We start from the raw sequence: 27,949 nt of genomic DNA, 5'->3' as shown, positions 1-27,949 counted from the left end.
TGTAGTTCATCGATGCAATGAGAACTATGAAATGTATCAATTAGACTCTGTAAAGTTTTCTTTGTAAGGGCAGAATGGTTTAACCTTCAAGTATTTTTGTGTTTTGGAGATTTTCCTAGGTAATGAGAATATCTTCACATTGTTATTTAGCATACCGTTTTGTTTATCTATCTTGCCAGCCCTTATCTCTTTGAAGGGTGAGTTGCTTCAGCAAGAAATGGAAGAAAAAGCCTCTCTAAATAATCCAAAGCATAGATTTTGTTTTGATTAAAATTAAACATAAGTAGTCATAGAGTCTATGTATTGAGGATATGCATATACTTTGAGAAGGGCTACCAAAATTACTAGTTTGCTATAAATTCATAGTAACAACTCGCTAGTTCCAAAAACGTTCTAAGAATGTGTGAAATGAATTTCATTTACTGCTTTAAAGATGTCATCTCTTCGCCAGTTATCCCCACTGCACCACACTTGTTGACGCTACATTTTGGACTTTGTAACTGTTTCCAAAACAGCTTTCCAGTTTGCACGTGGATAACATACCCTAGCTTGTGTCTGATTCCCAGCCGAAGTCTGATCTTCTGAAAAAAGTGTTCTGACTGGCTTTTGATATAAATGAATAAGCTTACATTTAGAAGATTAAAACCTAGAAGGATGAATATGGCAAACAATGAAATAGAAACTTATCTTCCATCAGTAATCTACAGATAAATATCTCAATTTAATAACAGTTTTTCAGCCAAGCATTATCCAAGACACGTGCCCTGTAGATTTTTTTTTTTTTTTATTGTTCATCCCTAAACTGTAACTCACTGAGATATTTTGGATAAGAATAATGGATAGGATAGATTTTTCAGCAGCTGGAACGTCAGGAAATAGAAATGGAAAGCCCCCCCTGAAGTATACAAATTACAACTCTTAAAAAAGTTACTTAAAGTTTAGAAAAGCAATGTCTAGCCTTTATGTAAAGTTTGTGTGTTTTAGTAACTGATCAGTTCTAATTCTGCAGCACCATATTTCCAAGTATATTTTAGATGTTGACTTTTAATCATCTCCTCTTGAGCAACCAGGTACAGATTTGGCTTTGGCCTTAAATTGTAGAGTCAGTTCATTGTCATGAGTGAAGATGTGTCTGGATTTTCCAGATTTGTAGTTTAGCTAATCTGTAGCCACTGGAAAATATTTGTACCACTCTCGATCAGTCCTGAAAGCAACCTGTCATAAATCATGTGTTTATTTTTCCCCCTCATGCCATAAATATCTGTAAAGCATACCTGCAGATCTACCTAACGGAGCAGCAACCCAGGACACCTCTGTAGCTCCCCAGACTTCGGAGATGTCACCTGCACCAGAATTTCCATCCACACCTTTACCACCCATGAGGTCTGCTCCCTGGTCATTCCCAAGTCTGTTCAATAAGTTTCAACATTTAAGGCGCTCTACTTTATTAAGATACTTAATTCTGAGTGCTTATATATGTGTGTATATATATATATAGGCAGTAGTGCTTATACTTGTGGCTAACGTAGTCTGCTCAAAACTTGTGGTTGTGATTGCTATCTATGTCATAGTTTACTTTTTTTTTTTTAATTACAATGAGATGTCTGATGGGTGCTTTTCTTCAAGTAGAGGGTTTTAAGACAACATTTTTTAGATTTTTTTTCCCCCTATTGCAACTGAAAAAAGAAAGAATATGAAAAAAATCTGACAAATACATTGTCTAACCTTCACAAATCTAACACCCTAAAAAAAGTTGCACCAAAAAGTGTATAAAAATTAGGGAGTGAATCCCATGAGCACTTCTGTTTCTTTTCCAGTATTTCCTAAAAGTTAAGTTTTCCATCACATAATACGCTACTAAATATGTGTTCCAAATTTGTAAATGTAAAATGCAACTTGGCTTTCTGTGTTTATAAGCAGCAGAACACTTCTCAGCCTTCACTAAAAATGTGATTCCTCCTAAGTGTTTTGTGCATTGTTTATCCCTCTTATTTGTATTTTGCTGTAAATGCCACTTCCCTCCCCCCCCCCCCCCACACACACTTTACTAACACTTCCATGAACAGTATCTCCTGTTCAGCATACTGTTTCAATGTGGATTAAAAATCTCTTTCTCTGTGTGTCTCCATTTTGGTTTTATTTCTGTGAATGGAGTGAAAATGGTGCGAGACCAGAACCTGCCACCACTCCTTTGCTGGTAGCAGGGTGCTCCCCTGGCAGCGTCCCCTCTCCCAGACTTTCTGAACACGTTGCTGCAGCAGTTCCTGGGAGGTAAATCATTCAGAGAGGGTTTAAAGTCAGTGAACGATCTATCTATATGTTATTCTAGCCTAGATTTGTCTGTCTTGGGGGAGAGAGGGTTGTCTGTCATTCACTTAAACTTTATCAATCTGCCGTGACTAGGTGTGCCGTGACATTTCACCTCCTGAAATGGTAGGAGCGGGCAGAAGAGAAATGAAATGAAGCTGAGCAGATTGATGAACAGTCTTGTGGATACCAGTTAAAATAAGAGACTGTTCAGTGTGTGTCAGTATGTTGTCCATGGGTGCTCACCCTGTCACCTGGATGGAGTAACTTTTTAGTGGTCTCAACTCAAAAGTGAATTCAGATTTCTTCAACACACAGAAAAGTGCCTTTAAGAATATAAAATATTTTTAAACAAGTGGATTACTTGGTTCATAACACTGTGCTGTGCTATGATGCAATCAAAGAAAACTAAATGTTTATCTGGCAAATTTGCTGTCATTGGCCTTGGATTGCTTCACTGGCACTTATCTTGGCACATTGGTGGTGTTTGGGAGGTCATCTATGAGTACTAGACAGCGATGGTAATTTGGAGAGTTGTGATCATGTTATTGAAGGTCAGTAACATTTTTTGACTGTTTGCGTTTCATAGTGCGGGAGTGTTTTTTAATTCCAGATGGCTAGTGTTTGTTACTCGTGCTCAAGCACAAAGTTAAAACATGAATCAAAGCTGTTCCTTTAAAAAGGAGAATTGAATGATCAGTGCCTGGTCCTGCCAGGCCCCTAGGCAGACACTTGTCCTTTTGAGAAGCATACAGGAATATGCTGTTGCCATGCCTGTCTGGGCTTTCTGCAACTAAAAACTTACTACTAAGATTTGCGATAGACGGTTTCCCCTTTAAAGCAGTAGTGTCAATCAGCTGAGAGGGATGAGGTGAAACCTTGCAAGAAAAAGTGGAGCCTGGTTTGCTGCAGTGTCATTTGAAGGTTTTGTTGGTGTCTGGGAGAAGCGGGTACCTTCACGCCCTAATGTGAGATCAGGCAGGAAGGGATAGTGGGTGACGATAGAGGTTTGCTTGGCCAGCCAGTACCTTCATGGTAACATCTGGTTTGAGCCAATATAGAAAAGATTTGTTTCTGTTGGTTTCAGCAGCATGTCCTTCTAAATCCCGGGAAGGAGATGGAGTGGTAGTTATGGGTCACCAAAGATGAAAAGTACATGCAAAAGGTGTATGGCAATAGTGGCGGCTTGTTTGGTTTGGGTTTTGTGGTTTTTTGTGTTGTGGTATTTTGTGTTTGGTTTTGGTTTGGTCTGGGTTTTGGTGGTGTGTGTTTGTGTGTGGGTTTTTGTTTGTTTGTTTGTTTTTTTGGGGGGGGTGGGGGTGGGGCTTCTAAGCAGAACTCCTGGGATGAAATGGGCAGGGGGAGAATTACTACTTCAATAATTGATTTTCATGTCTACCACTGAAACTCTTGTATGATTGTACCTACTGAGCTGCAAATGCCTTGCAGATACCGATGTAACTACTCTCTTCTCCTGTTTCTAGTTATTGTGTTCTCACTACTGTCACTAGTAGTGAACTCTACTAAGGAATTCTTTCTAAATTCTAGTTCTGGATCTGTGTCCAGGGAAAGGAAATTTTAAATCTACTCTCACTCAAGACCTATGGCGCTAAGTTTATTATTTGGCAAAATTAACCTAGCAAGAGAGCAGCTTTAAAATGAGCCACAGGAGATCAGAAAGGACAGCTATAATCATGGTGGTTCAGGATGAGAGCTGAAGTGTTTATACAAATAGTGAAAAAAGGAGATGGATGAGCATTTTCTACTCAAGAAGGGCAGCAATCTAAGCAGCTTCTGCAGAGTTGTAGAAGGAAGGATTAGCACTGAGTGTGGGAAGGAAAGCGTAAATTATTTGACAAAGCTTTGTAGTCTTGAGTCTCTCCTGAAACAAGAGGTCATCCGTGTAGCAACTATGTTTGATGTTTACGTTTTGTTACTGAGCCAATGTCACTGCTTTTATAACACTTTCAGGTGGGAAACATGCCCAAAGCTGGTCTCCAAGATCCCCTTTTTACAATGTTAGCTTTCAGAAATCCATATAGAGCAATTGGTGAGTGCCATATCAGATTTTAGGTAAAGCGGAACTGGGCCATCCAAAGGTCAGCAGACTTGCTTTTGCCACTAAACCCCCACATTTATCATCAGTGACTGGCATAGGTCTTTATTTTCCTAATCGGCTTCATCTTTTCTTGGCTGAAGCTCTGTGTGATTTTTACCACCCACTACTGAACCACCAAGAAGGAGAAAGAGCTTGCTGTGAAGCATATGAAGGATCTGGATTTGATTACTGGATTAAAGTTAGATTCACTGCTTATAAGGCAGACTTCATAATGTAAAGTATAATGCTTTTTTTATTGTAGTTTTAGTTCTTTATTGAAAGCCTAAACTAGTCATATGGCAGTATACCCAACTACTGTAATTTATAGTGTATTATTACTCATTTTCATATATGTGTTGTTCTCCTATAAGTTGGAGAGTGAAATATTTAAAAGCAATTACAGCCTTTCCAGAAAGTTGCAAACAGTAACCTTAAAAAGTCACTCTGGCAACTTTAGACCATGTAAACCACAGAATCTGGCACTTTGAGAGAAATATATAAAGCAGATCCCATGCCAGAAAGTCGTTAGGTTGCTCTTTATATACATGTTTTTTACAGTTTTACAGACCTACTTTTATCTTCTTTTAATGGAATTATTCCTGATAGTCATAAATACAAAGATTTAGTATTAAATAGGAGGTAGTAATCCTATTTTTTGTTGTGTACTTTCTGATTAGTGGATAGCCAAGAATATTCTCTGCAGAAATTGTAATCTTGGAGAGTAATTTCTTACTCTTTTTCTAGCTACTGCCAAAGCAAGTGAAAAATTGAAATATAATGAGTATGTACGTATGAATATTTGGACTCGGCTTGCTCTCCCTTTGGAACATATACTCAGTGGGATTTATTCCCCTTCCCCTCACCTTCTTCAAAGTCTTTTTTATAATTTATAAAGCTTCACAAAGACACTGTATGAAGTTCTGGAGAACTTGAGGGCCGATGCAGGAAAGGGCACAATCTGTGCATACCCCTGTTTTGTCCTGAATTGTTGCAAGTGATGCCATATGCTCCTCAACTCAGCCAGATCTCCTTTTGTGGTGGATCTGATGTTTCTGTATCTGTTTTCCTAGGTGACTTCCCTGGGTTGTGGTGGTCATGCAAAAAGCAATTTGCAAAGACAGGAGTTGCTCGTTCAATGGTCAGATGAACGATGGGTTGGGAGAGGAGTGGAGGTCTCAGACTGACCGAACTAAAACGGTCAGATCTTTTATGGTTGCCTTGGTTTGGTGACAAGCAAGAGGAAGCAGAATATGGGAGAAAATACTGCTTTCCTGTGGTGAATGCTGCTTGTCCTTCTGCTTTCTTTTACTTCAGAGAACTTGGTTTGAGAACCCTTTGGAAGCCTTACCCAAGTGTGCACCTCACCCCCCTGCAGTTGTTCAGGTTTTAAATACCAGCAGCCAAAGTAGCCACAGGGTCTAAAATGTCATCTACTTACACTAGGTGGAATTTCTAATATACTGGTTGTGCTCTTGTCCAAACTTGTTGAGTAACTACTTTAAACTATCCAAATAGTTTGGTTTTGTGTTAAACAAGCCTAGTTCTAAGCTGTCAAGCTTCAGCTGTAAAAATGCCCCAAAGAGTCAGTTTCAGCATGGTCTGATTCCTCAGGGATAAGTAAGTTGTTCCTAGGGAAAGAAAAAAAAAATCCTTACGTATGCTACTCATTCTTCTTACAAAAGATGCAAGAACGCCAGGTAGAAAGATTTGTCCGTTACAGTTAGATATTTTAAAGCAAATGAGAGGTTTCTTCTCCATATGTTTTCTTGTTATAATTACTTGTGTAATTAACATCACCTAGGAAAATAACGGTGGAGTTGCCTGCTGCAGATGCAGCAAGCTTTTTGACAGCTGATACAGCACCTCCTCTCCCGGTGAAGTGTGCTGTGGCCACGCAGACCTCCGAGCTCCCCCTGCCCACCGCTGCAGCCCTGCCTGTGGAAATGGCCTTTGGGCTGTCTCCTGCTCCCACCAGGTACATCTGAGCAAGCTGCATTAAAACAGGCACAAGCAGAAACTATAATTTTACTATAATTTTACATACAGTTTCACCTGGTGGGGTTTTTTTTTGGTGTTTTTTTGTTTGGTTGGTTGGTTTTTTTGTGATGATGCAATCAAGATGGAGCAGCTTACAGAGGGTCTCCTGACCCTCATGCTGCTCTGGATGTTTGCATAGTGATTAGAAATTTGAGTAGCTTTTAGACAGAAGTTAGAAAAATAATTAAAGTGGCCCTTAGATGGAGGTGGAGAAACCAGTCATGGGCAGGAGATTTGGTTGGAAGGTGTCTTAGTCAGCAGTTGCTGATGTGGGTTGGATCTATAGTGTCAAAGTGTGGAAGAAGGTTTTTGGGGAAAGGCACAGCAGGGTGCACGTAATGTATGATGCTTTGATATTCCACACTTCATTCACCTGGCTTTCAATTGTTACTCACCCTTGCTACAAAATCGGTACTTTTCAATTGTCCAGTAGCATTAACTTGTGTAGTGATGGGACATCCAGAGTACAGTGTTCATCAATAGGAAAAGTAAGTGCTTCCCTCAGTAATTAACACTCTGGGATATTAAACCGTAGCTGTGGTTTTGGTTTTTTTTTTATGGTTAAAGAGAGCTGTTAGAATCCTTAAATGAACTCCTCTCAAGCTTCAGTTAGCATTGTCAGAGGTGTAATAAGTGTTTGATTAATGACTTTTCTTCTCTTGCTGCTTTTGGGCAGGCATGAAGCTTCTCTGCCTACTTGTGAAACAAATTCTTTCAATAAAATCTCAAGCTGTCAGTCTAAATCATCTGTAAGTCATACAAGGTAAATCTTTTAAGGTATGTACAGCAGACTGCTAGGTGTAAGCAAGATTTTCAGGCAGCATTTCTGCATTTACATCTGAGAAGTGGTATAAAAATATAGTGGTGTAAGTGTTCTGTTGATTTCTGAAATGCTTTAAAAAAAATACACAGCAATCCTGTGAATAACCTTGAAATTTCAAGACAAGAGCCTGAGTTATGAATTCACCACTGTAGAAATAATTTCAGAGCCAGTCTGATCTTTCTTTTCTTTTTTTTTTTTAATTTATTTTGCCTGTTCACATTCTTCCCAACCCAGATAATAAGTAGGAAAAACGAAAAGGGGGTGAAGAGCATGCTGCATTTGGTAAAGGTGGTATAAATAGACCTGCTGAAGTTATATCAGCAAATATTCCAAATTTTTCCATGTTTATTATTTATTATGAAAAAAAAGGAGAAGTTAAATTACCTTTAGGGCTCTTTCTGTCAGCACAATGGAGACTTAGATGGATCCCCGTGGAGTGTCCTGGGCCTTGGTTCAGTGGGAATGACTAAGGGGTGCAAGACAGAGTATGGGATGGGGAATTTTAAGGGTGATAGATGCTGAATGCTGACTTGATAAAGGGAAAGTTTTATTTGTGGGTGAAATCAAAATTGTGTTTTTCTGTATTAGTATTCAGGTGGCTAATACGTTGCCTGATGTCTCTGTGAGTTGGGAACCTACAATCCCGTAACTTTCCGATGTTTAATGCGGTCTGGTATTGTACTGTCTCTCTGTCAATATTTCCTGCTTTCTTTGTTTTCTTGTCTGTTGGTTCAAAGCTTCTGTGCTAGAAAAGTACTGCTGGAAAATCCTTTTGGAAGTCTGCCCACGTTTGGATCTCCTTCTCTTCCTATTCTTTCTCCTTTCAAGCAGAGATCAAAAATTAAGAGTGTGGCTGCTGCTGCAGTGTCTGCTGCCATTGCTGTCCGGGCCAGGTAGACATCAACTTTAAAAGGAACATTTTCTAATATGGTTTTAGAAAGTTCAAGCTCATACAAGAATAATCAGTGCCTGGCATGGTTGCAAAATCAGCTTTTTCACAGTTCCATGGTGGGCAAGTCTTTAGAATATGTCCAAGGCTCCCATGACCTATTTTTAAATTAGCTCCAGACTGCTGCTCTGAACTTCGGTGTGTGATTTTACCTTTCTCATCCTCATGATACCTATTTTACTGTTCAGTTAGTAAACTAGCTGTAAATAACAATTGTGTTATATGGGTTACAGAATAATCTGCATCTCTGAGTAACTTTTGGACACTTGAAGTCAGTAACTCTGAGTTCCGTCCAAGTTGTACAACATTGCTTTTTATAAAGGCTTAGACCAGTGGTCTCAAGTGTTTCAATCAGGCATTCATATCAATAAACATTTTTGGAGCATGCAATATATGTTTATTTATATATTTCTAAATTATGTAGATGTCCTAATGTACTGATATATTATGTACATTTTAAAGCATACAAAAAGCAGAAAAGTAAAAAGTATGAGAAAAAGATGAAATAAACACTATTTTCGAAATATTTTCTATTTTACTTTATTAATGGTAAAAATAAAATAAAATGAATTTACCCTTCACACCCAATGCGTTGTCCATCCCCTGTGGTGTGCAACCTCCAGCTTGGGGGCTACTTATTTAGATGTAATTTCTGCACCAGTTATCCTAGGTTCAGTTTCTCCATACTGTTACAGAATTTATTGGCTTTTCACAAGAGTTTTAGGGTTTTCAGTCGTCCCAGCCAGCTTAAACTTTGGTCACCTGGTTTCTTTACCTGTTCTTTTTAAACGCTTGCTAGACTCTCTGAACCTAGCGCCTACCGCTCGCTTTTGGATGCTCTGCTCATCACACCTGTCACTGAGCCGCCTCTGCAGGCCATCAGGCCCCCCAGGAACTCCACAAGTGCTCTGGAATTGCAAAAGAGCAAGAGGTATTGTCTGAGTGTGGTGCATGGTTGGTACTTAGGACTTGCAAGAAACTGGCTTTTCCTTCAAAAGCCTGTTTCTGTCGTCTGCATGCTTGAAGCAATCTGCCTGCTGTGGTCTTTGGCACCAAGTCACCAGCCCCCAGATATGACTGGTTTTGCCTCTTTGCAGAGCTAATGTGCACCCTGGTCCTGCTGGTGGTGTTTGTGCAAGTCCACCATACTAAGCAAAGGTTTCCTCGCTGGCATCAGGTGCTGTTTGTGTTGCACCACCAGCCTCCAAGGGAGGCACCATCGCTCTGAATAGCCGACTGGAGAAGAAACCAGGTATTCTGGCTTGAAACCTCTGTCCAGGTGAATTATTTGCAACAGTTCCTTGAACAAGTAAGGGACGTGTTCGGCTGCAAGGGTGCTCCGTGAACAAAGAGCTGCTCTTTTTCAAAACTCACTTTTAATGCATAAAATCAAATTACTGGCATGTGGTGCATTTAAAATTATGTGCTGTCTTGGCCCTTTGTTCCCGCACTGATTCTGTTCGGCGCACAGGACTTTTTGTTTTCATTTGCTAACCGCAGCTATGTTAACACTCGCTTCTGTGGCAAGCTGCTTTTACGTAACTGACTTCAGCCTCAAAGGCAGAAATCTATTTGGTTATTTTACAGGACAGTATGTATTAAGATGTGCTGAGGAAGAAATAGTTTGTGGGTTTTCATGTACTTATTTGCATCTTCACAAGAGTAAAACTGTTCTAAACGTAAGGCCCAATTACAAGTGGAACTGACATCCACTTGATGTCAAAACCTCTGTTGAGTGAGTTCTTCCCCTCTTGTTCCATGGCTTTCAAGGTGACCTCGGTCACTAGAAAAGGCTAAAGTAGCCCTAACCTTGGGGAGGGTAAATGGTAATTGTTAGACACAAACAGACAGTCTTAAGTTGTATATATAAGATATAACACCATATTAAATACTAACGTTCTTTCTGCCATTAAGTGATACTTACTAGGAATTTTTTTTATGTATGCATCCAAAGGGAAAACCTCTCCAGGAATTCTGATGCCTGTGCAATACAGGTGAAGTCCAGGACATGCTGCCAGCAAGACTTAGTTCTTTAGCCGCAGTATTTGTTTGCTGATAGTTGGTAGAGCCAATGATGGCAGTGAAAACGAAATTCCTGATTTCCCTTTTCTTTTTTTCACTCACTCACTAATGTACATTGTCTGTTGCATAAGCTGCAAATGAAGGTGGATTTTTAAAATAATGGAAACATTCTCCTTCCTGACTCTGAAACCGGCTTTATGTTTATTCATCATTTGCTCACCCACCACATGGAGAGAAACTGTCCTGGTTTTGGAGGTTTATTTTTGGAGTTGCAAACACTTATTTCTGCTAGGAGGTTGAGATTCCCAAACTGACTGTGTTTGATTCCTGTCCCTTATGAGTATATGGGGCTGTCTGTTGGGAAAGGCAGCGAGCAATGAGAACAACGTTCATGCTGCTCTAGTTCAAGTGCAGTTTTGGAGGGTTTTCTCTGTTTTGTTCATCCAACTGGCAGAGCTGAAGAGAGGTGCGTCGAGGAGCCGGGGCTATACTGGGAGTACAGCGGCCATACAAGCCCTGCCCGAAAGACCTGATGAGTATTGGATGTGTCAAGACCCAGGTTCAACAGATTGAAATAAACATCTGTAGGTTATCAGGGGGGTTTAAGTGTTATTTCTAAACTTCTGGAAAATGAATTTTCTCTTAAACTGTTGCAATAGCCAGGTTATCCTAGTTCGGGTTGCTGCGTACAGGCTGTGGCATAAGGTGATAGAGGAAGCATATGATTTTCAAGCTGATGGGGACATCCCAAATAGGCTGTGACCTAAAATTGGGGAAATGTGATGTAGCAGTGCCATTAGTCTGAGAATGTTATGCGTAAACTGGATTTTTTGAAGTATTTTTCCAAGAATAACTGGTGTTGATCTGAATGTACCATACGACATTCCAGGGTAATGATTTCCATTTTCCTTCATACCACCCTGAGCTGCCAGTGCCAGTAATGAGGAAGGGGTTGCCAGTAGACGGAACCGTAGAAATGAAGCTTTGTGCTACCTCGTCCTAGTGAATAAAGGAGCACAACCTTTATTGTATGGCTTGAAACATGTAGGTAAAGGAGATAAAAAAAGATAAACTCTGCTTACAACTTACTGTCAGTAATTACATATCCTCATTTGAGTTCAACAAGATCAAGCAAAACAAATCAATTATGTTAGGAAAAAATATACTAGATTTGAGAGGAATCTACTTACTGAGTGTGAGAATGTTTTTGCATTACTGTCCATCTGATGACGTATGGTAACATGTGCAAGAATGTAATGCTGAAAAATTATTTTAAATGGCAGATCGCTTTATCCCACAACACAATAGTTGGTAGGAAGGAGAGCTGAAATCTTTTGCCCCATCACTAAAGAGATTAGTGTGTGACATTGTAGAGTAGAATAGCTTGTTCAGAAAACAAGTGGCTCAACCAGGAAAGCCAAGTAAATAAGCTTGAACAACATGGGGGGTGGGGGTGGGGTGGGGTGTTTTCTGGCTTTATCTTGTATAATTTTCAGCAAAAGGTAATGAATCTATTTTATCAAGGTAGCTTAGGCTTGTTTCTGTATTCTCTGGTGAAAAACTCAAGAAGATTGTAGCTATAATAAAAGCAGGATTTCGATTTTGTTCTGCAGTAGGGTTGCTCCCTTTTATCCCTCTCACTTCATATTCTTTGTTCCAAAACCCTGGCTGTCTTAAACTGCTCTGTACAGGGTAGCTACCAGAAAACTTGACGTTTTCCTGACTTAATATCTGTCATTAACTCACCTGAAATAGTGCTGAACATCTACGTGTTTTCTTCCCCTACCACACTCCTCAGAAATGGACTTCTTTTTTTTTTTCTTTTTTTTTTTGTATCATAGCCATGCAGAAATTTAATAAGCTAAGCATTCATCCTGATGGCAATAGAGATAGACATAAGTTTATGGGGGCTTGTGTTTTCTAACAAATGACATATATGCAGCAAAGGAAAATGTGTTTTAATATCTTGCATTTCCAAGAACTGGAGCTTTGCCCTAAAATTAAATCACATGGGAAAAAAACCTGTGAAATTTGGGAGGTGCTAGCAAGAATGGGCGTTGACATGGCTTTTGCTTTATCTCCCTGATGCTACTTGAAAAAGGGAATGGTCTGGCCTTGTAACATAAACATTGTGACTCTGAGAGAATACTTATTCTGAAAGATGCTTTGAATTGTTTCTGCCTGGAGCACTGCTTATAGAAGGGTTAAACACTTCCTCACTGTAACTTGGTATGGAAATATCTCCACCCAGATGACTTTCTCTGCTCTTTCATTTTATTATTTTATTTTACATTTTCTTCTTTCTTGCAAGCTAATGGAACACTGCTAGGTTAACATGAAATGTAAACACTGTTTAAAAAAGCCGACTGAGGCCACGGGTTTGCAGTAGGGGTGGGAACAAGGTTGGCACTCAGTATTTCTCATCTTCTGTTTCTCTATTGTTGCACCAGAAAACCCTTGCAGAAAGGCCTATGTATTTCCCACATCCATGGGGATTTGTCATCATTCTCGTACCTGGCTTGTTCTAGTCTCCTATGTATGTCTTTAGCTAGTGTGTATTTTGATACTGGATAAAACGATCTATTGATCACTTAAACAACATAGTTTAAAACAAGAAGTTGAGATCTGAGATTCAAGTTTTATCTTAGCTGTGCTAATACCTTGCTTTGGAGAAGCATCTGTGTAACAGCTTGCTTGGTCTTAGGGCAGAGAAATCATTCCTTTCTTACTCTGAAGTTGCAAAGTTTCATTAATATAAATGTTCAAAAAAAGTTTGTATTAAAAATTTCTTCCCCCCCACGTTCAGTGCTACATCAAGTACTGTGTGTACATTTTAGAAGCCTTTTATTCAGGTTTCTGCAACATGCTTGATTCCTGCTAGGGGTTAGCAGACAACCAACAGGCAGCAATGTGTAATGCAAGTAGAATCCTAATTTTTTGTTAAACTGTTCTGGTTTTAGAAGCCCTAAAGCAGAATCAAGGCTATCATATTCCACTGGGCTGTGCCAGAAACCAAGAACAGTGATTTGCTCACATCTTTTCTTTCTTTTTCTCATTAAAGATTTAGTGTTCTTAAAGGAAAATAACCTCACAGAAGTCCTGGCTATCTGAAGAAGGCATTTACAGACTCTTAGATACTACATGACCTCTTCTGTCCGCAAGCTTCCTCAGACCACAGGGGAGTTGTTCCTAGCTCATGCAGTTGTTCTGGACAGCAAGTGGGAGTTAAAATATCATTTATAATCCAGAGAACTATTAGGAAAATACTGATGTATCAGACTGAGCTCAGGGCTCAAGTGATGGTGTTTGCAGACGGATAACCTGTATCCTTGGGCTTACATGAGCAAAAGGTCCATCCAGAGCTCTTGAGCCTGTTTGGGCAAGTCTGAGAGACTTGGTGCCTTGTTACCATTTTAGTGGTGTTGGAAGTTACATGATGACAAGCTGTGTTCATTTTCAGTTAGAACTATAGCTTCTCCTTTGGCTATAACCATCATGACACATACTTATCTTCTCTAGAGTGTGTGTGAAGAAATTCTGGGCAGTGTTACATCGGAATTTCCATGGAAGTATGGAGGCAGGTTTAGGCATCTGTAGCCCCAGATCATGTGTTTTTCTTCTTTGGGATTCTGGGGAGAGAAGAGGGCTGTCAAAATGTCTAAATACATTTAAAAGGTTTTTCCAGTGCTGATTTCTTAAAATGCCTCTGAAAAGTGTTCAGCTTTGTCTTGACGCACCTGATTTTGGGAAGGAAGGGAGTGTGGTATGGATGCAAATATCTAAGAGTGATCTCTGAAGAAGCGGTGCTCATTGTACGTGTGACCTGGACTTGTTTACCTCCCCTGCAGATTCCTTGCCCGTTGCCCCTCTGTAGCATCCAAGAAGCTCTCAGTACCATGTTCAGTGATGGGACAGTCATCTGGCAAATGTCTTTTTCTCCCTGTCCTCCCGCCAAAAAACAGGGTGTAATACAGTGTTTGGTATTTGAGGAGGAAGATGCAGTGGAATAGCAGAGCAATCATTATTTACTTTTTAGGCTATTTTGCCTGTTTCCACAGTGCTTCTGTTGATCAGGAGGGGCTAAGTCTGAGGAGCCTGTTGTGAGCTCTGGATTACATTTGCACTGGAGCTCTGTGTGTCTCCTCAGGTGTCAGACAGGTGTCCGTCCCGTCCCCCCCCCCAAGTCCTTCATTTTCCATACATGCCCTTACTCTGATAGAATAGGGCTGCATCATGCAATAGGAGCTTGTTCTCCATGGGAATTCAGAAGAGTGTCATGTAGGAGCCAGCATATGTCAAAGTTAGAGAGATGCCATTGGCTTGCTTCTCTGTTGGACTTTTTCTTGGGCCACCTATGCATTCTGTTTCCCTTGCACCCGCTTCCAGGCTTATCTTGATTAGTGTCCCCATAACTTTGATTAAACAGATCGTGGGTTTTCAGGACACACAACTGAGTCAGTCAGGCTCACATTCCACTGTTCCTTCATTCTTGAACTGTTCACCCCCCTTGCCCAAAGCTTGACAGCAGAGCGTTTGCATCTTGCAAGCAGCATTGTCTTTCTTAAGATAGATGTGACACTTGGTTGCATCGGTTTTCATAATGGAAAACTTTTATTTTTGCTGTAAGTATTCATCAGGTGTATGAGGATTCATCTAAGAGTTATGAAACAGTTAAAAGGTTAAAGCTAGACTTAGAAGGTAGGCTTCTCATTAGTAACAGTACAGGTGTTTTGACATTGAAATGTGCTTGACCTGAACCTGACCTTTGAGTGTCATCTGGGAAGTTTGAGAAAGCTACTTATGTAAAACTTGGTAAAGACGTAAGGTTTATTATTCCTCCTTCAGTTTTCTAGTGATGATGCTGAAAAGCAGATGGGAGCTCCCTTCCATAACCTATTCAGTTTCTTGAATTTCTGTATATATTTTCATCTCTGCAAACCATGAATATGCTAGGTAATCAGTATCTTGGGTTGTCATTGTGCAATATCTTAGTGACTTACAAAATACTAGTAGGCCTAATTGTAGGTTTTGCACAGCCAGTTTGTAGGGAAGTGTGCTTCTGAAAAGTTAAATAGCTATATTTATAAAGATGGATAAAAATAATTGGAGTTTGGGTGTTTCTCAGGGTAGAAGAACATGAATTAAAATGTTGAGCAATTAATTTTAAAGCATGAATTTGAAAAAGTTTAGCATTTAGAAGGTTGAACGTCTCTGGGGTGCAGCATTTCTCTGAAAGGGAGACAAAGATGGATTTATATGTCTCTATGGAGAATGCTGCACGTGCGCTACCAGGCAACTGTGTGACTGGGGGCTGTAATTCAGGAAAGCCGATGTGTGCCCTGCTCCCTGCAGCCAGCTGTGGGTGGGCAGCATCCCACTGGAGACACTTGCCAAGCTGCAGCAGCAGCCTGCCTGTTAACCGCCGGTAGTGCCGGCTTCAGTTTATTCAACCCCTGCTTGAAAGAACCAGGCAGAGTACAAAAGGTGTCCAAGTCCTGTCAGAAGTTTTGCCCTGAGGCCACCATGATTTCCTCTGTCAGAACAATGGCTTCAAGCTTTTCCCTTGGGAAGGTTCTCTCTAGGATAATCTCCTGGCACATAAACTGCAAGAGATGGTAAAAAAAAAATTAGTCACAGCTGGTTTTACAGCTGGGTTTATCATTGTCTTTTAGTTTGGTGTCATTAGGATTCATCTAATTTCTGAATGAAAGCCAAAGTGTCTCCAATAACGTGTAGGGTAGGAATTAGCATGGCAAATCATTCACAAGCTTCAGAATTAAACCACAAAAATGGCAGTGGTGGAGATGCCCATCAGCGTTACAACTAACAAGTGTGTTAGTGTCTCTTTCCTTGCCTATCTCTACAATAAGGCTGCAGTTTTACAGCCATTTCCACCATTTTCTATCCTTCTTCTGCCTGAAGGATACCCTTTTTGCTTGTCTTGCATCCATTTTTGCTTGTTAAGTAGTCACTTCCATGTAGACAGCTGCTGATTCAGCAGGATTTCCTTATTTATGACATATGTTTTGTATTATTTATGACTTTTATGTTCCAGACAAAGACGGTAAAGAGGTGCTAGACTTAACAAGTGAGTTGACAGTGGTGATGAGTCTTTTAGATGGCAAAGGAGGAAACTCTCCTTTTTTTAGGATCAACAGTGTTTTGAGGAATTGTTAAAGTTGTAATGGGGCTCTGGTGTGGAGCGAGTGTCATGGGTTACGTGTCAAATGTACTCAACAGTGCAGAAGGATGTTTCTGTGACACTGAAGTTGCAGACACTTTTTTTTTTTTTTTTCATAGTAGAAGCCAGTCTTAAACTACCTTGTCATCTTCAACCGCTGAGCTGCTACTTCATGTCAGAGGGTGTCCTCCTAACATTTTTCTTTCAGTCTACAACAGCACGTTCATGCAGTATATTTCCACTGCTCCAAAATCTGTTGTCCAAAAAGACGTGTCTACTAAGCCTTTAAGGAGTCTAACGTGTACCTTAAATGCCTCCATTTGTGCTATACACATGTCTTTAAATATCTTTTAGCATTTGAATGTAACAGAATACAAGCTCTCACTTTGTGCTTCACTGGGCTTGTGCATGCTACGTATAGCAAATCCATCAGTGTGTCAGTTCAGCACAGCTACTGCTGATACCAAAAGCCTACAAATGCAACAGCTGTTACTTATTAAACTGAGCGTTCATATATATTCTCTCAACTGTGAATCTTTTTTTTTTTTATCCCTTACCCAGAGAAAGATTGTAAATACATCAGTTATTAACCCTGTAAATTTAAAGACAAAAAAAATTAAGTTTATGAACTTGCTTTTTGGCCTCATGGTGTGTTCAAGTTCTTGCCTGTTGCACGGGCAAGGCAATGTTGTGCGTGTGCAATACGTGTAAACTAAAAATAGCTCAAGGATTTTTACTTTACGAAGTTGGCACAATCTGTAATTCTGTGACAGAACCCAGTGAAATATCCATAATGTACATGTGCTGTAAATTTGTTTTTCTTCAGTGGAGAAAAAGAATGCAAGGCTCCTAATATGTCACCTCATGGGTTTCTACATTGCACAATATATGTATTTGTAGTTATTTTGGCTGTATTTTGCAATGTTGTTGAGTTAATTTCCTGGTTTTGTGATCCTTTCAGTTTGCAAATAACCTTCATTAGTAATTACTACTCTGTGAAGATTATTTTTTAAAAAATGAAAATAGTTGTTTTCAGTTTCCCAACAGAAAATGTATATATAGATATACATTATATAGATACTGTTACACTGTATAAAAATTTTATTATGGTAACTTCCCCATTCTTGAACAGCCTCTGGAAATAAGAAATGAAAAATTTTCTTGCTGCCAATGTAATGAGTGGCTAATTACCCCCTACTTGAATTGTGATTAGATGCAGTTTTCTTCATGCATGTTTTTAAATATCTAAAAGAGTTCTACTAACCCTTAAAATATAAAACTGCTGTAAACTGCTCTAAAGAGGCAATACAAGATACTGTGTGCCTGTTGTTTAATGAATAAAGAAACTTACAGCTCTTAAAACGCTAAATAATTTGTGGAAGCAGTGCCCCATAGAATAAAATTGCATTTAATTCAGTCACTTTTAGATTGATGACTTTTATTGAGGTCTACAAGTATAATCTGACTATATGAGTATTTGCCTACTCGCCAAGGAAAAAAAAAAGGTATTGAAAAAGTCTGGGAGTGTACCAAATTTACAGTAAGGATTCTGCTTTAACCTGTATCATGTCAACACTTAATTATTTTAAATTGAATTTGTGAAGGGATTTAGTTGTCTGTATTGACTTTTGATGGAAATTACTCGAGTGTCCAGTTCTTCAAAAGCAGCTTGAAAACATAAATGCCACAGCATTGTTCTGGGGTGATTGCCCCACCATCAGTGATGACAGAGTAGTGGCTTCTGCTCTGTTGCACTGAGGTGCTGGGATGTTGCTCCACATCTCTGTTTCACAGATGCTCTTGTCCTAGTAAGAAATCAATTTTATTTTTTCCTCCCTTCTTTCTGAACAGTGATTCCCTGGAGGCCACCCAGCCTGCTGCAGTTACAGCCCCCTCCGTGAGGAGCATGCCTGCCTGCCAAGAAAGCGCTGCTCCCACCAGTGCCACCCCGGCCGCCCCCCTCAAGCCAGCGGGACCCCCCAGTGCTGCCAAGTACTCGGGCTGGCAGCCTGCAAACCAAGCAGGTAACTCCCAGTGAGACTTTTTCTCGTTTGTTTAAAGACCTTTGGATAGCTCAGGAGAATAGACTGCACCTTGGGTGTAAAAACCCAACAGCCTTCAGATGTCTATTTGTGTGTTTTGAGTACCGACCACTTTTTCTTCTCTCCTTTTCCAAACAGATTTAGCAGTTTTAGTAAACCAGTAGCCCTATGTAAGCAGCTTCATAGATATAGCTGATTTTGCAAACAAGAAAAATCAAATGTCTCTCATGTCTATTAAAAGCATATATACCCATCAAATATATATATATACACACACATACACCTCACAGTTTCAACTTGGCGCTTCCCATGTGACTAAATTCAACAGACCATATTCCATACTATTTCAGGGGTAGGAATATAACAGACACATGTTTTCCAAGTGATCTTTTCTGAAGCAGATGTTAATTAAAAAAAAAAAAATAAAAAGGAGAAAGGGGTTAGAACATTGGAGCGGTTATATTTTTGACATTTGTAGGTTTTATTGGAGCTGGGTGCCAGAGTATTGCATAGATATGTGATCTATTGTGATATGGAGATTTGTTTAAAGGTGGGTTATTTCAAGGACAATTTACAGAGCTGCTACCATTTATTGCAGTTTGGTAATTCTTATCCCTCGAAACCCACACCAAAATGCATTGTCTGGAAGGCCTGCTATTTTGATTACGAACATTGTTATGTTATAACCATACCTGTATTAAAATGTGTGATGTGTGTAAGTGTGTACCTGTTTTTTTTAATATTACATGCAGTAATTTGGGGTAATTTTTTTTAAAGTAACTTCTTTCTTAAACTGAGTAAGTCCTTGATGCTGAACTGGAGTAGTAATTTCAAAGGCTCTAGGAAATCTGTATTACTAAGGAAGCTTCAACTGCAAATTCTTCTGGAAGAATGAGATTAATATTCTCCTTTCTGACAAGATCTAAGATGCTAAATACTTTTTTTTTTTGTTGTTGTTCTACTGTTAAGGGTTTTCCCACTTTAAAAATATATCCAGTCCAGAAAAGGAACTACAGAGGCTCGGCATAAAAATAAAGATAAAACATATGGGGTTAATGCTGTGTGTTTTATGCAATGCCTTTGGCACATGTGGCTAAATTACTGTTGGGCTTGGTAACAAATATATGTTTTGTTGTGGACATGCAGTTCTGCTAGCGAGCCTCAAGGTGGCGATACGCTGTCACGTCTATCCTCATCAAATACCCAGTACATTCCTAAGCACAAGATAAAGACTTATTTAAATTTAGGTCACTTTTATTCTAGCATTGTTCTGCGACTTTAAGTTACTTTTCATTCGAGGGGAAAAAAAATAATCAATCGACTCTTTTTAAAGTTACATTTTTGGTGACGTGTGTACTTAAGGCAAATGTTTGGGGGCAGTATGATAGTCCTGCCTTTTTTGTAAGCGACTGATTGTGCTCAGTGTTTGACATAACTCTCTTGCTGTCTCACCAAGTGATAAATTTATTTTATTTGCACAGAAGTCACTTGTCAGCTTGGGGTTTCAGTAGTACCACACCCATTTTCGGTATGTTGGTAGGTGTTCACTGCTAAATCCTACTGCATTACTATTAGTTGTAGTATTAGTACAAGTCTAATGTTTGAAATAGACTTCTTTTTTTTTTTTTTTGTTAATGACGAACACACAAAGGATAAAAATTTAAAAGGATTAGTTAAATTACACTTGATTCTGTACTTCTCTGAAAATCTGTGCTTATGCTGTTGGATAATGTGAAAGTATCTTTTTTCACATTAGAGGTACCAATTAGGTAAGTGGTGGGGAAAGCCAGCCAGAGAGTTTTCAGTTATGTTCCAGAGTAGCTTACAAAAAACTTGTGAAATTTATACTGATAGAGAAGCTGGTGGAAGGCAATGGTCGTGAGGATGCCAGCTCTGTGCTGCCTTGCTGTAAGGTCCTGAGGTGTACTGCTCAACTTCCAAAGAAGCAAAGTCATTACCTGCTCCAGGAATATTGAGAGAGCCAGAAATAAAAACGGTAGAAGAAAGAGACACTGGAAACCCAAAGTTTCCTAAAATGCAGAAGTGCAGGGAAGAAAACGCAGCAGTGCAGATGGCAGCTGCCTGAGAATTCACAGGGGCAGGAGAAGGTGTGATGTCCCAGGTGCCGGAGGAGCCTCAGCCTTTGCATCTTAGGAGCATGAGGAGTCACGCACTGCCATGGGAAGCCGGTCTGTGCTTGTCCCCTGTATGTGGAGCTGCTTGCTGAAACAGAGAGGAAAACTGGACTGTTTGGAGATGTCAAAATGCTCTTGGGCTTTGTTCATCTTTTACATTATCTGACTTCATCAGTCTGAAGGCACCTTCATCTTGCCTGCAAATGAGTGAAGAAGTGACATACCTGATGCTCCTGCTAGCCTGATTTCTGAGTTGAAAGGAAGCATTTAATGATTCCATTGAAATTCCAGGAGCAGCCGATGTGCTGGAGACTTGTCCTCAGGTTATCTGACAGGTTTCACTGCAGTTGTGCCCTGTAAATCTGCTCTAGGCTCACCTCCGGTTTGATGTGCCACGCATTGCCCATGTTGTTCAAGGGGTCAGTAATGCAAAACTAGCAGATGGGAGCATGACCCATGCAAGTCATGCATGTTGTAACCTGAGCACGGTTACAACAGAGGCGGGATCAGCCTCTTTTTCTCAGACCTAAATTTTACAAAAAAAAAATATCCAACGTTTTGCTGTACCTGAGCTTACTCAGGCTGAAACCAGCAGTCTGACAGGTAAAACTGTTTCAATAGTTGAGTGTGTTCATAAAATTAGTCAGATGTTGAAGAAAAACTATATAACTGTTTCAGGGTATGTTTGGACTTCTGTCATTAATTCTACCGTTTGTTTGCAGTCTGTGAGCATGAAGTTTTTTAAAAGTAAAATTGCCAGTGCTTCACAGGCCAAACAAAATCTGGCATCATCGGTCTCACAAGATTTTAAACAAACAAAACCCTCTTGATTTCATAGTTGAAGCCTAGCTTAGGAAATAATTAGAAGGAAGACATAATCTTATGCAAATGTGTATATCAGTATGCTATTAATAACTGAAACTTACTTGGAGTATAACATCGAGTTGTTTCCATAGCAAAGCAGGCATGTTGCAGGATTTTGTTTGTGTCTAGGGAAGCTTTAATCTGCTGTTTGATGGCATGTCATGAATAATACTAGTGATTTTATTTATTAAGATGCTCGTAAGTCATTTGGTCAGAGAGCATCATTTGTTTCTTAGCTGGAATCTCCCTTTCTTGGATAGATCACCAGAGAATACCCTTACATATTTTTATTAAAAGTAGCATGGTTCCTTTTTTGTTGATTTGGTTTAGGATTTGTGGAGGTTTTGTTGTGTGTTTAGTTTTTTTGGGTGGTAGGTTTTTGTCTAGGGTTTTTTTTTTTGTGGGTTTTTTTTCCTTTTAAGATTGTGCAGAGATACCCAAAGATGTCAGAGGGTTTTTGTTGGAACTGAGGTACGAGCTGTGATGACCTCTATTTCACAACCTGGAAAGAAAAAGCTGTTGACGAAAAAGATGATCTAAGATGAATGGCTGAGATAGTGAACCTGCAGATGCTTCAGGAACTGGGTGTCACTGTACAGAACTCAATTGTGATCCAAGTGATCTCGCAGTGGTAGCACCCTTGGAACTGACTTATCCTCATCTGCTGTTGGAGGGCACTCATGGAGTACCCGTGGATGTTATTTTGCTAGTCACCCTCTGTGAAGGTAACAGGTTTTATTCCCCTTTGGAATAAAATCCTGATATTAAAGGATTCCTCAGTGGTTTGGTAAAGGAAATGAGGGATGGCTGCCTCATGCTTTCTTTTAAGGCATGGGTAAGAAGCTGGATAAGCAGGATAAAAGCCTGGCTTGTCAAACAAACAAAGGAAAAAAATCTGATCTTTGGCACATGGGGTGCACAAGGGGTTGAAGATGGGGAGCAGGTGAGGTGTGCACACAGTGCATCTGTGTCATCTACCTGGGCAGTGGTTTCCAAATAATGCATTTGCTACCAACCTGTCTTGTCTGTATTGTTGATATTTTTCAATTGTTGAAATAAGTCAAATTGTGGTTTAACGCACGTTACTGTGTGTTCAGTGTACAGGCTAGGATTCGTAATAGTTCGGACTTCATTTTTGTTGAGCTATGATGTTCTGTTCACCCACCAGAGGGAGAGGCTTTTTACAAGTTTATATTTAATTAAAAAAAAAAAAAAAAAAAGGTACCCAGAACATCCTATCTACACGGCAGTGAGTTATTCTACTAGTTGGTAACTAAGTGTTACCCTATGCTCATGTAGCATTGCTCACCCCCAAGCAACCCCAAAGCATTTTCCAGTCTCAGTACCATGTGCAAGCACATGATGCACGCACAGGAATGGTTTTCACCCACCACTGCCATGCAGTCACTTCTTGGGTGAAATGTAACAGCTGCTTGTCAGCACGCTGTAACACTCCACGGCATCTTGAAAGGAAGTGAACAGCACCGTGGCAAATTGAAACTGCTGGGACAATTTAAGAAAGTATAATTACCCAGTAAATGCAGTTACACAAATTGGAGTTTGGCCAGGAGACAAACTGTTCTTGCCGAAAGCGCAACAAGATCTGTAATGGTCAGAAGAGGTCAGGACTTCCAGTGTTACATTTCTCACGTGAAATTGCCTCCTCTTTCCTTGTGTCTTCAAGATGCTGTTGGTGCCGTGGGAGCTGGAGAGGCTGGGTGCCAGGCACTGTCCTGCCACTGCCATGTCCTGCCTTCCTGTACAGGAGCTGGGCAGGCAGCATCCTGCTTTGCTTGCAGGGGTCCGGTGGGATCATGGGGTTACCACGGTGAGCTGGTACAGCTGGTGGCCAGAAGAGCTGGTTTGCTGCTTGGAGAGGAGGGTTTCATCATGATTGATGACCTATGTTCTTCCTAGGCTTGGCAGCTGAGTTACAAGGATGGGATGGGGAGGGTTTGTGATACAAGTATCTGAAGATTGCAGTTTTAAGTGACCAGTTACCCACATGTGCCAATTTCCTTATTCCCAGGGTCTCTCTCAGCCTGATACCACTGGGATATATAATCCCCTTCCAGTAGAGCTGCTTGGGAATGTCAGCATATTCTGCAGTGCTCACAACTGTCAGTTGCTTAATCCCGAGCCAGCACATGTGTTAAGCACATGCTCCCTTCAGCAAAGGGAACACACTTGGAAGCTGACTGTAAGCACAGAAAAATTGCTCCCCAGGCAACTTTGAAAAATTTTGCTATTTCCTTGCAGTTGTTTTTTTGTGTTTGGTAGACTTGCATTTACCATCTCTGGAGTTATCCTTAGTGTGCTGTCTTGCTGCATTTTTTTTTTCTTTATCCCATTCCCTGGATAATATTAGAACTTTAAAAGCAGGAGAAAATACAAGCCTGCTCATAGGTGTGATTTGACAACCTGTCCTGCATATACTGGCAGTTTGGGTCTTTGTCTCCTTCCTTGCCACTTATTCTGTAGAGATTTGCTGAGGAAAATAGGGTAAAAGTCCAGACCATTATCAGACTGGGGAGTCTGCCCAGAAGGTCAAACAGTATGAAGCTGAGGAGAGGGAGGAAGGCACCAAGATTTATTGTGCTATCGCAGAATGCTTGGTCCTGCCAGTAAGGCCTTGCTCAAGGTCTGTAAAGGGTTGGACTGCAGCACTTACTGTCCTTGTCACCTTTGTGTTTCTGTGTTTCATTTGCCATTACCCCAGCCCTTGTTTCAGTTCTGCTGACCTTATAAGACACCCTGAATGGGTAAGTTAATCTGATAGCCCATCAGCTTTTGGAATAGCTTTGCATGGAAAATGCAACCAAACTATTGTGTCACCATCACCTTGTTCTGAGTTTTGTTTTTAGGGCGCTCTTATCCTAATTTTTTTCCTTTGTAGAACAGGAAATTAAAGGAAGGACTAACTATTACAGGGGTTCGAGGAGCTGCATGCCCATTGAGGACCATGGTCTGAACTTGGGGAAGAAACTGGTGTAACACTAAAAGTTGTTAAGGCTAATCCTTATATCATTGGTAAGGCCTCTGCTAGAAACAGTCCCAAAATATAAACAGTTCTAGTATTTTTTACTGAAAAAGATTGTTAAAGATTGCTCCTCCATGATGCAGTCACCATTCATAAAAACAGAAATCCCTGTCCATAAAACTGGTATGATTGAAAGGTCAAAACACAAAAGCTTCCTGATCCTAGTGTACGGACTGTTATTCTTATTAATTTTTCATCTGATCTAAATGATTATATCATCATGTGACAGCAAACCACAAGAACTTGTTCTTACAAGTTAAGTAATGTGAAGTCACTTAGCCAAGCAAAACCCATTGTGAAACCAGAGTAATTTGTAAGTGTCAGCTTTAATTTGTTGGTAGTATGAAATTGTAACTCCAGCAGACATGGTGAAAAAGTGATGTTTCTGAAAGTTGAATGTTTATATTTAAGAAGGGGTAGATCATAGTAGTGATGCAGAAATGCATGGAATGAGGCAGAATGACCTGGTGTGCCTGAGCTACAGGATCTGATGAACAGAAACTCAGCTTTCTCTTACAAATGTGACCTTTGACAATTTTCCTGTGATTTGGTGTTGCTAAAATCATGTGCTATCACACCAAGCTGTGCACTTAAACTAATTACATACATAAGTCAAATGCACATTCCTTTCTCTAGTCATTTAAACGGAGGTGAAGAGATTATTTGTCCCTGGTTATTTTGCACCCATCGAGTGGGGAACGTTCACTGACTTTCAAAATTAGACGCTCATCATCTTTGATTTGTTAAAAAGCAACTAGCCTGTTGTCACGGACTGACTTGCCAGATCAGTTCCTCTTCATTTGCTAGTGCCACCTCAGAACAGTGATGTGTCCTGTTTAGATGTACAGGTGTAGGACACCCAAGAATTATGCCTAATACTTGTTCAACAAACGAACCTCCAATATTCCTCTGATAAATGCATTCTTGTCACTATTCAGTGTTAAACATCAGCTCCATGAAAGTGGCAGATAATCTGTGTGTGAGCGAGACTGGACAGCTTGGCATAGCCAAGCTGTTGAGGTCAGAACAGGAGCTAAAAGCAAGAGAGGCAAGATGTTATCTGTGGAAAGCTACCAAATGGGTTTCTAAACTGTCACTCCAGAGAAACGAAACACTATTGTACAGGTCTTCATTTTTCTCTTTTTTTTTCTTGAGGCACATTTTCAGTAAAAGCGACGCCAGTTGTGCCAAATTTGTGACGGTATGTGATGTAACAAATCACAAGGAGACAGACTGAGCGAGCCAAAACCACCATACTCGTTTTAATTAAGATGCTTTACAGCTAATTTAGCTGGAGCCTTTCCAGTTGAAAGGCTGGTTGCTAGTACAGGAACTAGCCCCTCCAGTTGCAGGGGTTGTTGAAATTGGGCCGGGGTGGCACCTGTTGTGATTTTCCACGGGGCACATACCAGTCTTCCCCGGCATTTAAAGATATGATAATGGTTTAATCCTTCCTGTTCTGCCTTTAATCAGTGGTGGGGTTTTAGCTCTGAACAAACTTCCAGGACTCCGTAAGAAACAAAATGAGAACTGCTGAACACAGGGGGTTTGGGTGCGTTTTTGTGTGTGTTTTTTGGAGGGTTTGTTGTTGTTGGGTTTTTTTCTCTCATCTTGCTTGCCCTGTAGCTTTCTCCATTGAACTTCTGCAATTTCATGCGGTCCTGGGAGTGGATGGGGTGTTACATACGGCTAATGTAACAAGCTGACAGCCGAGCTTTTCAGACACGTTGCCTCATCCGGCCATCTGTTTGGTTTGGAGGGAAGGAACAGGAAGATTTCTTACTGTACAGATATATTAAGAAAAGTCAGAAAATTGGACGTATGAAGCTTTATATTTTCCATTTATAATACAGTAGTTTGATAGCAGTGTGTAAATCACCGAGTTAGAACACTTTAAAATGAAGTTCTGGCACTCCCACTGCTTAAAGTAGCATTGTTATTTATAGATATTACATGAAGTCTGATGTTATGTTTAAGTGAGCATTAAACAGTTCAGGCTGTTGTATTGTTGCTACGCACTGGAGAACCTCTGTCAAAGTGACTTTGGCACTGCCATGTATCCGCCTTTCTCCCTTTGTCTTCCAAACCTTTTGCCAGTGTTTGCGGTTATCCATGTGCTCAGCAATGGAACAGCCTATTGTTAGTCTAGCAAGGGCAAAGTCACACTGGGATTTTTGAAAAACAAAAAAAGCCAACTCTTTACCTTGCCTAAAACTTTGTTAAATATTAAACTGGCCGTACCGAGGAGTTTAGTGAAAGCAAACATTGAGGGTTTGCTAAACTTAAACTTAGTAAAGTAGAAGGTTAATAGCCAGGTACAGAGTGTTTTCTGTTTTAGAAAAGCCAGCTATGACAATACACAGGTGCAAATCAACAGTGCCTTAGAAGGTTTAATTAACGAGAGTGAAGGCGAGGTGAAGCCTGCAAAACCCCCCAGCTTGGCTACAGAGAGCTTTTCATGGCTTGCAGAGGACCCAGACTTCTCTGGCACTCAGGGTAGAACAGCTCCTGACAGGGTATATAGTTCTTTATTATTTAATATGTATTTTATTTATTTATTATATTTTTATAGAAGTATTTGCTTATTATAACTTGTAACTCTTCAGAGCATGCACGAAAGTTGCTGCGCTCTGTCCCATTTCTAGCAACAAAGGTGGTGCCCAGAAAACACGTGGTGAGATTGTGTCGTGAGGTAGCTGGAGTGGTTTCCTTTCCCATCCCCACACCGCCATCATTCGCAATTAAAAATGTGCGCATACCTTGCTAGATCTTGGGTACTAGGGCACCTCCCCAGCACTCTTTGAGAACAGAGCTGCTGATGGGATCCAAAATCATGTATGTAAAATGTAAAAAGCAAAGTATATACATAAGCCACGGGAAAACAGACTAATTGCCAAGAGTTGAGAGGTCTTTTCTTAAATTGAATGTCATAATTTGTACCTACCTTGTTATTACTGGTGTGCCCTGGTAAAAGCTTCTCATTGCAAGAAAAAACATCTGCATGTGTTTTCCCAGCTTGATGTTTTTCTTTAAATCATGTGGTTGTGTTTCAGCCTGAAAAGTTTCCAAGGGAGTAGGGAAAAGAAAGGAGAGGAGAAGAGTGCGGGAACTCTGAGTCTCTCCCCTTCCTCTCTGCTTGCAGGAAAAACATCTTGTCCAGTAAAGGAGTGTTAAATTTGATGTTTAAGTGGAAGGATAGTTGGGAGACACCAATGTTCATTCTAAACAAGAAAACAGACCTCATATTTGAAATTCTGTAGCTCTAAGAGGTGGAATATTGTTGGAAATACATACTGAGAATTCACATAGATTTTAAGTAGGTGACTAATACTGTTTGTTTGGCTTTGTTGTGGTGTTTAGTTGTTTTGGGGTTTTTTTATTCTTAAAAAAACCCAACCAAACAAAAATGCCACCACCAACAAAAAAGTGTTCAATGGCTTGCAGTGGAATT

General features: G+C 40.1%; 1 protein-coding gene and 2 long non-coding RNA genes across 10 annotated transcripts in view; 1 reads left to right on the top strand and 2 right to left on the bottom strand.

Moving 5' to 3' along the window:
* PDLIM5 (PDZ and LIM domain 5) overlaps positions 1-27,949 on the top strand; it is a 132,884-nt gene that overhangs the window by 83,761 nt on the left and 21,174 nt on the right. For all 8 annotated transcript variants that reach the window (XM_040599237.1, XM_040599220.1, XM_040599196.1 and 5 more), the window contains one exon: positions 18,269-18,441. In XM_040599237.1, the coding sequence (XP_040455171.1) occupies positions 18,269-18,441 (173 nt within the window). The remainder of the gene's footprint in view (positions 1-18,268; positions 18,442-27,949) is intronic.
* On the bottom strand, positions 18,674-21,793 carry LOC121090605. The gene is made up of 2 exons (XR_005828624.1): positions 20,819-21,793; positions 18,674-20,682 (listed from the first exon to the last, which is right to left on the bottom strand). It is a non-coding gene; the product is annotated as an uncharacterized LOC121090605 (long non-coding RNA).
* LOC121090608 lies at positions 25,733-27,844 on the bottom strand. Its single transcript, XR_005828625.1, has 2 exons — positions 27,443-27,844; positions 25,733-26,242 (listed from the first exon to the last, which is right to left on the bottom strand). It is a non-coding gene; the product is annotated as an uncharacterized LOC121090608 (long non-coding RNA).

Source organism: Falco naumanni, chromosome 1 (genome assembly GCF_017639655.2).
Source record: "Falco naumanni isolate bFalNau1 chromosome 1, bFalNau1.pat, whole genome shotgun sequence".
NCBI lineage: Eukaryota > Metazoa > Chordata > Aves > Falconiformes > Falconidae > Falco > Falco naumanni.
The sequence above is the reverse complement of the archived record's forward strand: the minus strand, read 5'-3'. Positions and strand labels throughout refer to the sequence as shown.